The sequence below is a fragment of the Nothobranchius furzeri genome, chromosome 4 (assembly GCF_043380555.1).
Source record: "Nothobranchius furzeri strain GRZ-AD chromosome 4, NfurGRZ-RIMD1, whole genome shotgun sequence".
NCBI lineage: Eukaryota > Metazoa > Chordata > Actinopteri > Cyprinodontiformes > Nothobranchiidae > Nothobranchius > Nothobranchius furzeri.
In genome coordinates, this window is record NC_091744.1 from 51,121,847 (window position 1) to 51,133,439 (window position 11,593).

The 11,593-nt window shown below is 46.5% G+C and overlaps 1 protein-coding gene and 1 long non-coding RNA gene across 5 annotated transcripts; one reads left to right on the top strand and one right to left on the bottom strand.

Annotated features, from left to right (window-relative positions):
• Positions 1–3,904: 3,904 nt before the first annotated feature.
• On the top strand, positions 3,905–5,440 carry LOC129157081 (uncharacterized). 2 transcript variants are annotated; one of them, XR_008560456.2, is made up of 3 exons: positions 3,905–4,185; positions 5,094–5,157; positions 5,245–5,440. It is a non-coding gene; the product is annotated as an uncharacterized lncRNA (long non-coding RNA). The 2 variants fall into 2 exon arrangements; XR_011520311.1 differs by lacking the exon at positions 3,905–4,185 and having other exon boundaries at positions 4,564–5,157.
• Positions 5,441–5,692: 252 nt separating this feature from the next.
• Positions 5,693–10,368, bottom strand: LOC129157078 (spectrin alpha chain, non-erythrocytic 1-like). Of its 3 annotated transcripts, XM_070550246.1 has the most exons (7): positions 8,110–8,402; positions 7,204–8,037; positions 7,029–7,076; positions 6,825–6,916; positions 6,434–6,744; positions 6,127–6,339; positions 5,693–6,044 (listed from the first exon to the last, which is right to left on the bottom strand). In XM_070550246.1, exons 4-7 carry the CDS (start codon positions 6,860–6,862, stop codon positions 5,980–5,982), a joined length of 627 nt encoding a protein of 208 aa, XP_070406347.1. In that variant the 5' UTR covers positions 6,863–6,916; positions 7,029–7,076; positions 7,204–8,037; positions 8,110–8,402; the 3' UTR covers positions 5,693–5,979. The 3 variants fall into 3 exon arrangements, with proteins under 3 accessions (XP_070406347.1, XP_070406348.1, XP_070406350.1); XM_070550249.1 differs by lacking the exons at positions 5,693–6,044; positions 6,127–6,339; positions 6,434–6,744 and adding exons at positions 8,835–9,052; positions 9,123–10,368 and having other exon boundaries at positions 6,863–7,932; positions 8,005–8,037; positions 8,110–8,214; positions 8,325–8,417; XM_070550247.1 differs by having other exon boundaries at positions 6,825–7,932; positions 8,005–8,402.
• Between the last annotated feature and the right edge of the window lie 1,225 nt (positions 10,369–11,593).

Consider the following 11,593-nt stretch of genomic DNA (forward strand, 5'->3'; position numbering starts at 1 on the left):
CATGTCCCGATACTCAAGAGAGAGGGGGAGATGAAACTCCCATTAGCCTAAGGTATCTTTTATTAATCTGTCACACCCTGAAAAACAGGTCCTGTGAAGCAGGTACAAGCAATAAGGTGGCTTACCTCCACTCCTGTTAGGCCAGGGCCGGAGCTCCCACTCAAAGAGATTAAATTGTCCCTTAAAATCCAATGAATGAGAATCCTTTTTCAAAAAAGTTTATTCCAAAATTCAAAAGATATAAAAGGGTAAATCCAAGATTAAATATCCTCTTATGAGTATGCTGCGTCTAACTATCTAAGAGGAAAAAGCTACTGTCGACTCTCTGTCTCTCGTTGCCGTGACCTCGCGCTGCGTGCGTACGTGCATGCATACATACGTGCGTCCTCGCGCCCTTCTAACTTGTTCTTATATATGTTCTAAAAACTGCTAAGCAAAGCATTTTCCATTGTATAGCATTTTCATGTTACAAGCACTTTTTCAGAGTGACGTATATATGATTTAACTTTAAGACAACTAAAACAATGTAATCTTTAGTCATCTGCGTCACAAGATAGTAAAACAAAGTAATCATTTATCATTTGTAGGACGGTTTCAGATCCTTCTAAAGCTCGAGCTGTCTTCAAAGGGGCTTCACATCCTGTGGTGCTGTCTTCAGTTGGCTCCCTTCCTGTCTTCACCTGCCTCGATTTCACTCGCATCAGCAGGCTCCGCTGGGCTCCGCTTATCTTTGCTCTCCATGTGGCCCCTCCCGTTGTGTCCTCTTCCTTTGCCACTTCTGTCTGTGGCTCTGATCTTCGGGAGCATGCGACAATGCGACCTCTTGGACCACCGCTGAGGCAAGATGTGATGCGTCCTCTTGGACCACTGCTGAGGTGAGATGCGATTCAGACGCGGGTCTCAGAGCAGGAGCCTCATGGTTAGGCGGCACAGCTCTGCCGTCTGATGCTCTATAGAGTTCAGTCCTGGGTTGCAGAGCAGGGGCCTCTGAGATAGGCGGCACAACTCTAGCCACATGAGAATGTTGGTGATGGCGGCGATGTCGACCGCGGGCACGGCTCTTAGGAGGAGTGGGAATGACATCAGCAGGTACCGCAGATGAGATACAGCCCACCGGAGAAGAAGTGGTGGCGCTGTCAGGACCAGGTGAGGGTGTGGTAGAGCTGTCTGGAACCGGTGGAGGTGTGGTGACACAGACCATAGGGGGGTTGAGTGATGGAGACAGCAGGAACAGTTGGAGATGAGTGGTGACAGCCCACCGGAGATGAAGTGGTGGCGCTGTCAGGACCAGACAGAGAAGTGGAGGTGTGGTGCCTCTCAGATGCTGAGAAGGCAGCTCTTAAAACAGCGCTTGCTGACAGATTATAATTCACAGAAAAGGAGGGAAACTGTGGACTGCTACAGGCGTCCTGCAGATCCTCTGCGACGTCCCAAAAGACTGACTCCTCAATTGAATTGTGCTCGAAATATAGGCTGGCCCATTGCAGGGCTCGTCCCCTTAGGAGGAACACCATGTTAACTACCAAGTCAATGTCCAGCATGTCCCTGTCATGAAAAATCACAAAGTCCAATAAAAAGGTCTTACAGGAGTCCGGGTCGCCATGAAAAGGGTACATCCGGGTCCGCTGGGTCCTGGTTGGTCGGTCCATTCTGTCACGATTCGGTGTTGGTAGGACCCAAAATGCAGGAACCCAAGATGACACGAGGCAGGAGATGATGTAAACTTTACATCATATACGACACCTCTAAACCCAAGTTTCCTGTCATTTCTGTCCACAAATAAAACGCTTGCTGCTTGCAGGAAGGCATTTTTGAAAAACAACATTTATGTTTACCTATATAACATTCATATGAAACTGTGCTAATACAACAAATTACTTTCCATTAATAAATTATTGTCATGGTCTGTGTTCTGCCCCTTCCTTCATGTGCCTCCTGGTGTCCTCCATCCCTCTCTAGATTCCCTTTTGTGTCTCATAGCGCCCTCATGTGTCCTTTGTCTGCGTCTCCATTATGTGTTTTCTGTTTGTAGGCATTCGATCATTCCCATCCCCTCCAGTTGTAGCTCCAGCCTCTTTGTCCCCAGCTCTGTGTCTGTGTTGGTGCATGCGTGTCCATTAGAGGTGGGAAAAATGATCGATTCTAAGATGCATCGCGATTCAGCCGTGCACGATTCCGCATCGATGCAGCAACGTGACATAATGAGATTCTCTCCCTATGTCTATGTCGGGGGTCGGCAACGGCGGCTCTGGAGCCGCATGCGGCTCTTCCATCCATCTGATGCGGCTCTCTGTGCTTATAAAATAATGAATGGATATTTAAATAAAATGCTTTATATTTTACTGCATTAATTTTACATCTGTATGCCAATTCTAAATGTAAAGATTGTCTGCGAGACCGGGTTGACGCGTCACGCTTGTGCGTAATCATAAAGGCGCATTCTGAGCTGACGAGGACGTGAGATTCTGGGATTCTCCTCAGCTCCTGGATGTGCCGCCACATTGGAGACAGGAACAAGCGCTATTCAGCCAAAGTTTCATAATCAGGGAACATTTTCTAAGTGACAAGTCTTGCTTCAGTCGGAGGAATCTTCCTGCGCTTTGGTTCTGCGACGTGCTCCAAGCCCCTCTCCACAACTTCAGCTCGCTGTGCGCCGTACGTACGCGCTGACAGCAAGCTGCGCTGAGCTCAGTGTCCAGCTCAGATGGGAATCATTTCTTAAGTGGTTTAGCTACATCTGCGCGAAACGAATAAAGTGTCAGTTCGTCTGCATGCGTCGGGGTAGTTCTTTCTATTCTTTCTCCGTCAAAATAAACGGTTAAATACGGGAACTATCCGGTCAACACAACACAAGCCCTGCTTTTAACTGTTCTGTTTTCTTGTGAAAATTGTTGCAAAGAGATATAATTTAACTTGATTAACACCAGAGCCATATCTCCGTCACTGTAAATGAGGGAAAAACAAAATGATCGGATCCTTTTCTGACCTTCCCCACCTACAAAGTTTAATTACAACAATCAAACGTGACAGAGCCTGGATTTGTATTCTGAACAGTCTAAACATGTTTTTAAAAGAAACGTATGACAAAAGTGGCACCTGCTCAGTAAAACCACCAACAGGGTGAAAAATATCTAAATATTGTAGGCAGAGACGGGCTACAACTTCTGGATCCATTTTATATAAATAGTTTTATTGATCATCTTCTTATGAAAGATAACTTTGAGGTACACGAGCAACCGGTACTGGCTGCTGTCACCTGTTGTGAGCAACACATTAGCGCTCTGCTGTCTGAGGGTAGGCCCCGCCCACAACGCCGCGGCTGCTGTGGTGTTTTCTTTACTGTGGGAAACGGGTAATAATGGCTCTTTGATGGGAACAGGTTGCCGACCCCTGGTCTATGTCTATGCACGTGTAACGTGAGGAAATATGAGTTTTCTGTCACAAAGGTGGTGTTGGACTCAGCTGGGTCAAAGCTGGGTCGCTGAGAACTTTCACCCACAGATTAAGACCTGAACGCCAGAGAGTCTGGGAGGAAACCATAACATCTGCCACCTGCAGTACCAGAAGAAGGAGTTCTCATGGACAAGTAGTCATAACATAACAAGTCTTAAAACTTTGTTTCTTGATTTTAATGTTAAAGTAACCATTATCATTTTGCTCATTATAAATGTGTTTAATCAAATGAATGGTTCTTATGCTTTGGGTAATTATAATGGATTAATGAAGCCATTCTTAAATAATGTTTGAGAATGTTTGTTACTGACCTTCACACACACTCAAGCCATAGACTGTACATACTGGACAAACGGATTCCATAGACTCCAATAACACGTTTTTTGTCTATAATGGAAGGTGGCCACCATCGCCATTTTGACCGTGTCACAGGTTCCGTCCAGCCCAGACAATTCCATAAAAGGGAAGAGAGGAGGAGCTGAGGGTGGGGCTGTAAGGCTGGGCTCGAGTGACGACGCCCGTGCGAACTAGCTACGAGCTAACCTGAAGCTAACCCTGGCTAACCCAAAGCTAACGCGGAGGTGGGAGCCGAGCTAACGGATGTAGCCACCTAGCTTCAACCCAACCGGAGCTAACTGGAACACCCATCGACCTGAACCTCACACGGAGTTTAGGTGGAGGTTTTCGGCGCCTGTTAGTGACAAGTACCTGGATTTAAAAAGTATTGAATCGGTAAGTTTATAATTAATTTCCGTAATGCAAACATTTTGCTGTGAGCAAGTTTTCAGTACCGTATCTTCCGGGCTATCGCTCCTGAGTCGCACCAGCCATTAAATGTATAATGAAGAAGAGAAAATATATTTAAGTCGTATTTTGGGGGGGCATTTTATTATCTTTCTTACAAAATCTGAGACCAAGCGTTTCACATTGCAACACAAGCACCGGTAACCATAACAGAATGAACAACAGCCAGCAGAGGAGAGGATGGCGGTGTTTCAAACACTCCCGGCCGGCGAGGAGAGCTCATTCCTGGGCTGGAGCCGGCCCTCAGCACCCCGCCACAGGCTCTAACAGATGCTGGCGGTGTTTGAAACCCTTCCAGCAGGACAGGGGAACTCATTCTTGGGCGGGTCGGAGTCGGCCCGCAGCAGCGCGGTGTAGCCTACATATTTTGTTATATAAGTCGCTCCGGAGTATAAGTAGCAGGACCAGCCAGAATATGTAAAAAAGTGCGAGTTATAGTCCAGAAAATATGGCAGTTATTAGTATTCGAGCTAAATTAGCAGCCTAAATACATTTCATATATTTCCAAAATGTGATACTTGTTTGTATCTTGTACAGCCAACTAGTCTTTATTCTGGACTCAGTACAATTTACCAAAAGTAAAGAGTCATTATACAGATGAAGTAAGCACAAGATAACTTACTGGAAGACACGGAATTATCATCAGAACCAGAACAAGAGAGCCTGATAACAGTCATGTGAAAATAAGTTAAAAAGTATGTATGTATAATAGAAATAAAAATATATTAGAATTAGTGTAACTCACTGTGATCCAAACAATAAATCAGCCATAGCTGATTAGTAAATATGACATGAGGTCTGGGAGTTTTTAATTTTAATTTTTATTTTTTTCTTAGATCTGTTTAAATGTCACCATGGCAGCCTGTGTGTCTCCAACATCAGCTACACAAAGCAGCAAGTGTAAGTTCCACATACCTGTCTCACCACTTCATGTATGGTTTTGTACTTTAAACAATTATGACAAACCTGTTATTTTTTCCTCCATAGCCATTTGGATCATTGGAGACAGCTGAGTGAGGCGTGGTGCCCAGAGAGCTGCAGAGACCGTGGGAGACAACCTTGGCCTCCCTGACGTCTGTGTCTCCTGGTTCGGTTGGGGCGGACCATCGACATACATACATGTGCCGACACTTTGCGCCCTGTTTTATAAACTGTAGTGTTAAAAATAAATGTTTTTGCTCAATTACTGGAATTTCTTTGGTTAAGACAAAAGTGAGGAATAATCATTTACAAGTTATTTGTACAACAGGCCCATTTTAAATCCCAACAGTTTCTTAGCAGACAATAGAAATTTGTTCTTTACTAACTTTACTTGGTTTAAAAATCTTACTAAAATAGTGCCGTATTGCAAAACCCAATCATACTTATGTAAACATTAGCTTTGTAGATATTTTTTACAGATATATATTTGTGTGCAACAAAAACCAAACTTAAATAATTTGTCATTCTTTATTGAAAAACAACAAAATACAGTTATACAGAAGTGTGGGAAAATGATAATGTGAAAGTATTGCTCTTTAAATGTAATCCTATTTATCTTTAAAAAGAAAAACTCTAAAAATGTCCTGTACAGCATCATGACAGAAGAATGGTGGTCTGTCTGTCAGAATGTGCTGAACAGATTTGCTCTTTGAAGAGGAGTGTCATGTTTGGAGGAAGGTACTTAACCCAAGACATGCAGAATACAACACTGACCAAAAACTGATGGAAAAAATGATTTATTTATAAGGAGGAACTTAAGGTGCACAGATAAGTCTGTGGTTGGAACTGCAACAACAGCTCAGCGTCTGGAGGAGGGAGAACACAGGTGAGCTTGGGTTCTGGTTTCAAAATCCATTGTAGGCAGGCAGAGGTGTTCAGCAGACTTACTGTGGTGGGTGTACATGTTGGCTGGAGGAGGGAGAGGTAGAGAGCCGGGGGAAGCGCAGGAGAGGGAGCAGAGGTGGAGAGAAGCGGGGCGTCCTGGTGGATGGGGCAACGGGTGAGATGAGAGGTGGGTTATGGAGGGTGGTGATAAGGTCCGTGTGTTAAATATCCAAATCCTGGAGTAGAGGTCAGTATCCAATGAGGTCGACAGGAATCCTGAAGAATGGTAAATCCAATATAAGAGCAAAAACACTACGACATAACATTAATCCTAGGAACACTAGAGGTAACACGAGTGGCTGGTTACTACCAAAACTGAGGCAATCTTCTGGCGTCAAATTGCATCCTCCATCCACCTTAAATAGGAAAGCACCCCGCTGATTGCTGATCAGGAACGGCTGGGGTGGAGTCACCAGAACCATGAAGAACGTGTCTCCAGAGACAACCCGGGTCCTGGTACCGATCAGGAAGTGGACCTTATCACCCAGAGCTGCCAGGTCACGCTCAAAGCCTTCATGTTCACGCTGCAGAGCCTGAACGCTGGCCAGGTCATGGCCATAGTTGTCTGTGTTCAGGGCCTGGTTCTTCTCCTCGATCCACTCTTTGGTCTCATCAGCATCTCTGAGAAGACATCAGAACTCCGTCTGAGTGTGGGTCCAAACTCTACTGACCCGTAAGCGGCGCATAAGTGTGCAGGGTACCTGTGGAAGCGCTGCACCTCATGGGCGCTGCCCAGCATGTTGCTCCGCTCTTCAGCCCGCTGTTGCAGCGAGCGCCAGCGGTTGTTCAGCTCCTGGAGAGAAACCAAACCCAGTGAGATGAAGGTGGACGCCAGCGGGCTGGACGCCGGACGAGGAAACCTGGAGACGGATCGCTCAGACAGGAAGGGAAGAGCTTCCTCTTACCTTGATGGAATTAAAGTTAGCCGTCGTCTGAACGCCCAACCGTACGGTCTGAGGTCAAAGGTCACAGGAAACACACACCAGTCAGCAGTCATACAGATGCATAAAGATAACTGTAGCCATGGCAACCAGCTGACATGTCCCCACTTTCACCAGCACCTGGTGCCTGCCAGGTCACCTGAATTCCTGTGTGATGTCAGCACGGTCGGCCGTGACTGCGGCCATCAGAGGTGACCTCTGATCAGCTGAATGAACTCACCTTCTAGGGTGACGCCGTCTTACCCCGGGTTTCCACGGGAGCCGTCAGCAGCATGTTACTGCAGCAGCACGTCTTGCTCGCGTAAGCTGCTGCTTGGCCCTTCCCACGAGACGCGAAGCAGCAGGGCAGCAGCTGTCACCGACCGAGCACGAAGTCACACGAGTGACTTCGTCAGTAAACACAACAACAAGCAGGAGAAAACTACGACATGGTTTGTTTTATGTTCTGTCCGTTTTATAATCGCCAATACGGACCTGAAAAACAAAGGAGACCGCTAGCTAGGTGATAACTTCTCACGGGGCCGCAGTTAGTAACCTTTTTTAAAAGTAAAGCAACCGGAAGGCAGTACGTTCTTTATTCTGAAAATCTCGGTAGCTTCTCTCAATTTCCGCGTCCGATTTCCTGTCTTTCCTTCCCCAAAAATGTCGAACTTGACCCGTTTCAGAGGCGTCGCGCGTAGAAAATAGAACCGGCGCGTAAAGGCCGCGACATGCTGCTCCTGAGACACGGCCGACTCGCGCTGCTGACGGCTCCAGTGGAAAAGGTTCTGTTGACCACAGCGGTTCCTATCAGCAGCTATGACGTGCTGCTGCAGTAACGTGCTGCTGACGACTCCTGTGGAAAGCCGGGGTTAGAGTCGGCTTCATCCTGTAAACAAACAAATGAGTGGTAACAAAAACACCACGTCTGGTTCTGGTGGAGGCGGAGGACAACACGCACCTTTCCAGGAGCAGAACCCAGATGTTCTTGTTGCTACAAACAGAGACGAGCAGAGTTAAACCAGGAAGTGAGAGGGACCAGCTGCTGCAGACAGGTGACGCTCACCTGAGCCTGAACCATAGGAGCCTCCTCAGCCATCAGACCTTCTGACTCCAGTTCAGATGCCACCTTGTTGATGTCCCTCAGGCGGGACTCGTTGGCCTTCAGGTCCTGCAGGACAAAAGCACCTGCTGATTACCTTGTTGCTGTCGGGTTAACAGGTCTGGTGTTAGAACGTGGTGGATAAGAATGTTCTGACGGGCCGAGGGTTCTGAACTCACCCTGCAGGACTGGGCCTGCTCCTTCAGGGCCTGGATGCTGCTGCCGTAAGCCGACAGGTCCGACATCAGGGCCTCGTGCTTCTTCAGGAGAGCCTGTGGAGCAGAACGTCAGAACCTTCAGCTCGTCTGACACAAGTGGAGCTTTCTCGCAGCGATGGTCCAATCGGCTCCGCCACCGTAAAACAAACCCTGCTCAGTTCACCGCAGCTCTGCGGGTGTTTAGTGGAAAAGCGTGAGCCTTCTGCCGGCTGCCACGTGTCATGGCTGCTCTGCAGCGGGAACACACATCACAGCTTGTAAACCGTTTGAAATAAGAGCGCCGGGAACACGTTTGTCATCACTTCCTGTGCGAGGCCAGCACTTCTACCCCTAACCCATGAGATGCTCAAACGAGCAGCGACGTCTGGTAGACAACCGAAGGAAATGACAAATACAGAAACATTAATTATGAAGGACTGGAAAGAGAGCAAAGAAAAGCGATTAGAGTTTCTCAGGAAGGGACTTCCATACCTCGGCCAAGTCCTCGTCTTTCCCTTAGTCTGGATTTCCAACGATGGGCTCCTTCTCCCTCATCCAGGACTCGGCCTCATTAGCATCTGCAAAGTACTGCTGGGCCTGCAGAGAGTCCTCCAGGTCCTGCCTCCTCTGGGACGCCTTGGCCTTCAGCGTGTCCCAACGTCCATGAAGCTCCCACAGTTTAGTCTTCACTTCCTCACCAGCGAAGTGACCTGGACCCAAAAAAAGTGAGCCAGAACCTGCAGACACCTCAGAAACATGTCAGGACCAGACCTGCTCTACCTTCTTCCACCATGGTCTCTCCTTTCTGGGTGACAGCCTTGATGCGAGGTTCATGACCTGTGATCTCAGCCTGCAGAGCCTGGTGCTTCTTCAGCAGGTTCTGGACACCAATCAGGTCCTTCCCTGAGGACACATGTTAGAGTTCAGCATTATGCAGTAGACAGACCAGCTTAACCCAGGGGTTTCTTTCTTCTACAATCTGCTCTTTAACTGTATTATTTCCTGCTATTTCAACTGTTAACTTTATTTTTTCTCTTAAGTGTTTTTCTCCCCAGAAGAAGCTACAATGGTGTTCTGCTGAGCTGTGGTGGCCTCATGGAGGGGGCCATCGGCTAGCACACTGCTGCTAACCACTTAAACATTCTCCCTCTCCTGATAATAGCATTTTACTTTCTTTGATGTTGGATGTGCTACTGCTAGTTTACCCGTTAAATTATAGATTCACTAGGATAAATACAATAAAGTTTATCTCTCGCCAAATAGAATATTTACTAAGAAATCACAATGTAATGTGTGTGTGTGTGTGTAAAACCATGTGTAGTGTTTATTTATAAAGCATATGTTGTTGGATTTTATCCAGAATCGAGACTTTGAAAATATATAGTTTAATTACAGTTTGATTTATTTGACATCTGTATAATGTTTATTATTTTGTTTTTTTTCCCCAAATACCTAACGTTTTAGTTAACATGAATATTAGTCATTCATCCCAAAACATAAAGTTACACATTTTACATTTTAATAGGGGAAGACTGCAGGAGGGAGCGGTAAAATATAGGGGGTCCCCTGCAAAAACTAACTTTACGAGTCTGATGAAACTTGCTGGTGTTCCCGCTGCTTCTTCGGTAAACAGCGCCAACAAAAACAAAGAAACTTGGGATCTTGTCGGCGTGGCGGTGGGATTTAAGGGAAACGCTGTATGCCCTATAGACTTCTCAACGAGCTGCAGTATTTCTCCGGTCAGCCCGCAGCAGCGAGGCGCCGCATCGGTCAGCCTGCCCGCTGGGGATTACCGGATGAAAGAATGGAGCACAGGTGTCCCTCCAAGCGGCGCGCTCCGTCATATTTCAGCCCATTTTTATCTTAAATGCACTGGGTTTTACCCATCGAAATATGCCCTATTAATTATTTTACCGTATTTTACATTTAAATTTCATGGTTAAACAGTACATGCTACATGTTAAACTGATAGTTAGCTAGCTACTTCGGTAAACTCAGCTAGGCGGCAGTGACATAAAATACAAATATAGATTTTAACTTACCGAAAAAAATTAAGTGGAGACTCCTTGGACGCTCTATTAGTGCAATTAATACCACAGCAAGTCATTTTGTCCAACAATTGCACCAATATTATCCAAAACAGAATTCACAAGCACAGAGACTCAAAATCCCGACACAGTTTCCAGGAGGGACCGAGGCTGTACTGAGGCCTTTCCACGGAGCTAGCTCTGTGGTCACGTGGGTCTGAGGCGGCGGTCACGTGTGTCGGCTGCTCATTAATTATACAGAATTTTAGGCTTTCAATACACTTAAACAGAAGAGTGAGAAAAAAATTCACCCCCCTCAGAGTTGTCATGAGTATAAACTAGATAATTTAGACAAAAAACCATTTTTTGAACCAGGCTGTAAACATGTTTATTTCTGCTGTGAAAATGGCATTTTTAACATGGGAGTCAATGAGGATTTGCTCGCTTCTGGCACCAGCCCCCAGCGGATGAGGGTGGAACTGCAATTTCTCTTACTTTCGGGATGGGACCATTTTCTGAGCGGCATTGTGGGGGCTTGACTCAAGCACACAAACACTCACACACACCCACACACATCTGCTCACAGTAAACTCCAAAACACATTTGCTGACGCACATGTTTTGCTTTGAGAAGAGAAAGGTTTTTGGTAAGTTTCAGTCTTATGATTTCAGTTCGTGCTTGACAACGAAAGAGAGAGGACGTGTGAACAACCGCTGAAAGGGGGGGAGCCGGTTGGCTTGTTTCTTTCCCCCCCCTCTCTCACGCTGTTCCTGCCAAGCCAGGCAGAATAGCTGAATCGCAACTTCTAACGCAGACTCATTACCGAGTCTTTTGATTTCTGAGTGAATTAACTTAAGAAAGCGCATCGACAAAGCGCTTTACCATCAACGTGTACCGAGGGCAACTCTGGACCGGTTCGCGGCGCATCTTCGTCTACTGTGCCAGCCAAGGTGCCCTGGATGAAACATCATCCTAAGGTGACGTCCCGGGTCCAACAGAGGGTCCGATTTTCGGTGAGGCAAAACACGACAGATAGCGTTTTGATGCATCTTTTCCAACTAAACCTAAGTTTATTCAAACCATCACTTTTCACTCAGACACCTGTTTCTTCCTGAAGCAAAATCAGATGCACACACGCATTCATCTCACCTCATGTTCAATTCTCACGACACTTTGCACACACACGCATCCATAACCACATCCTATTACTCTCAATCTTCATTC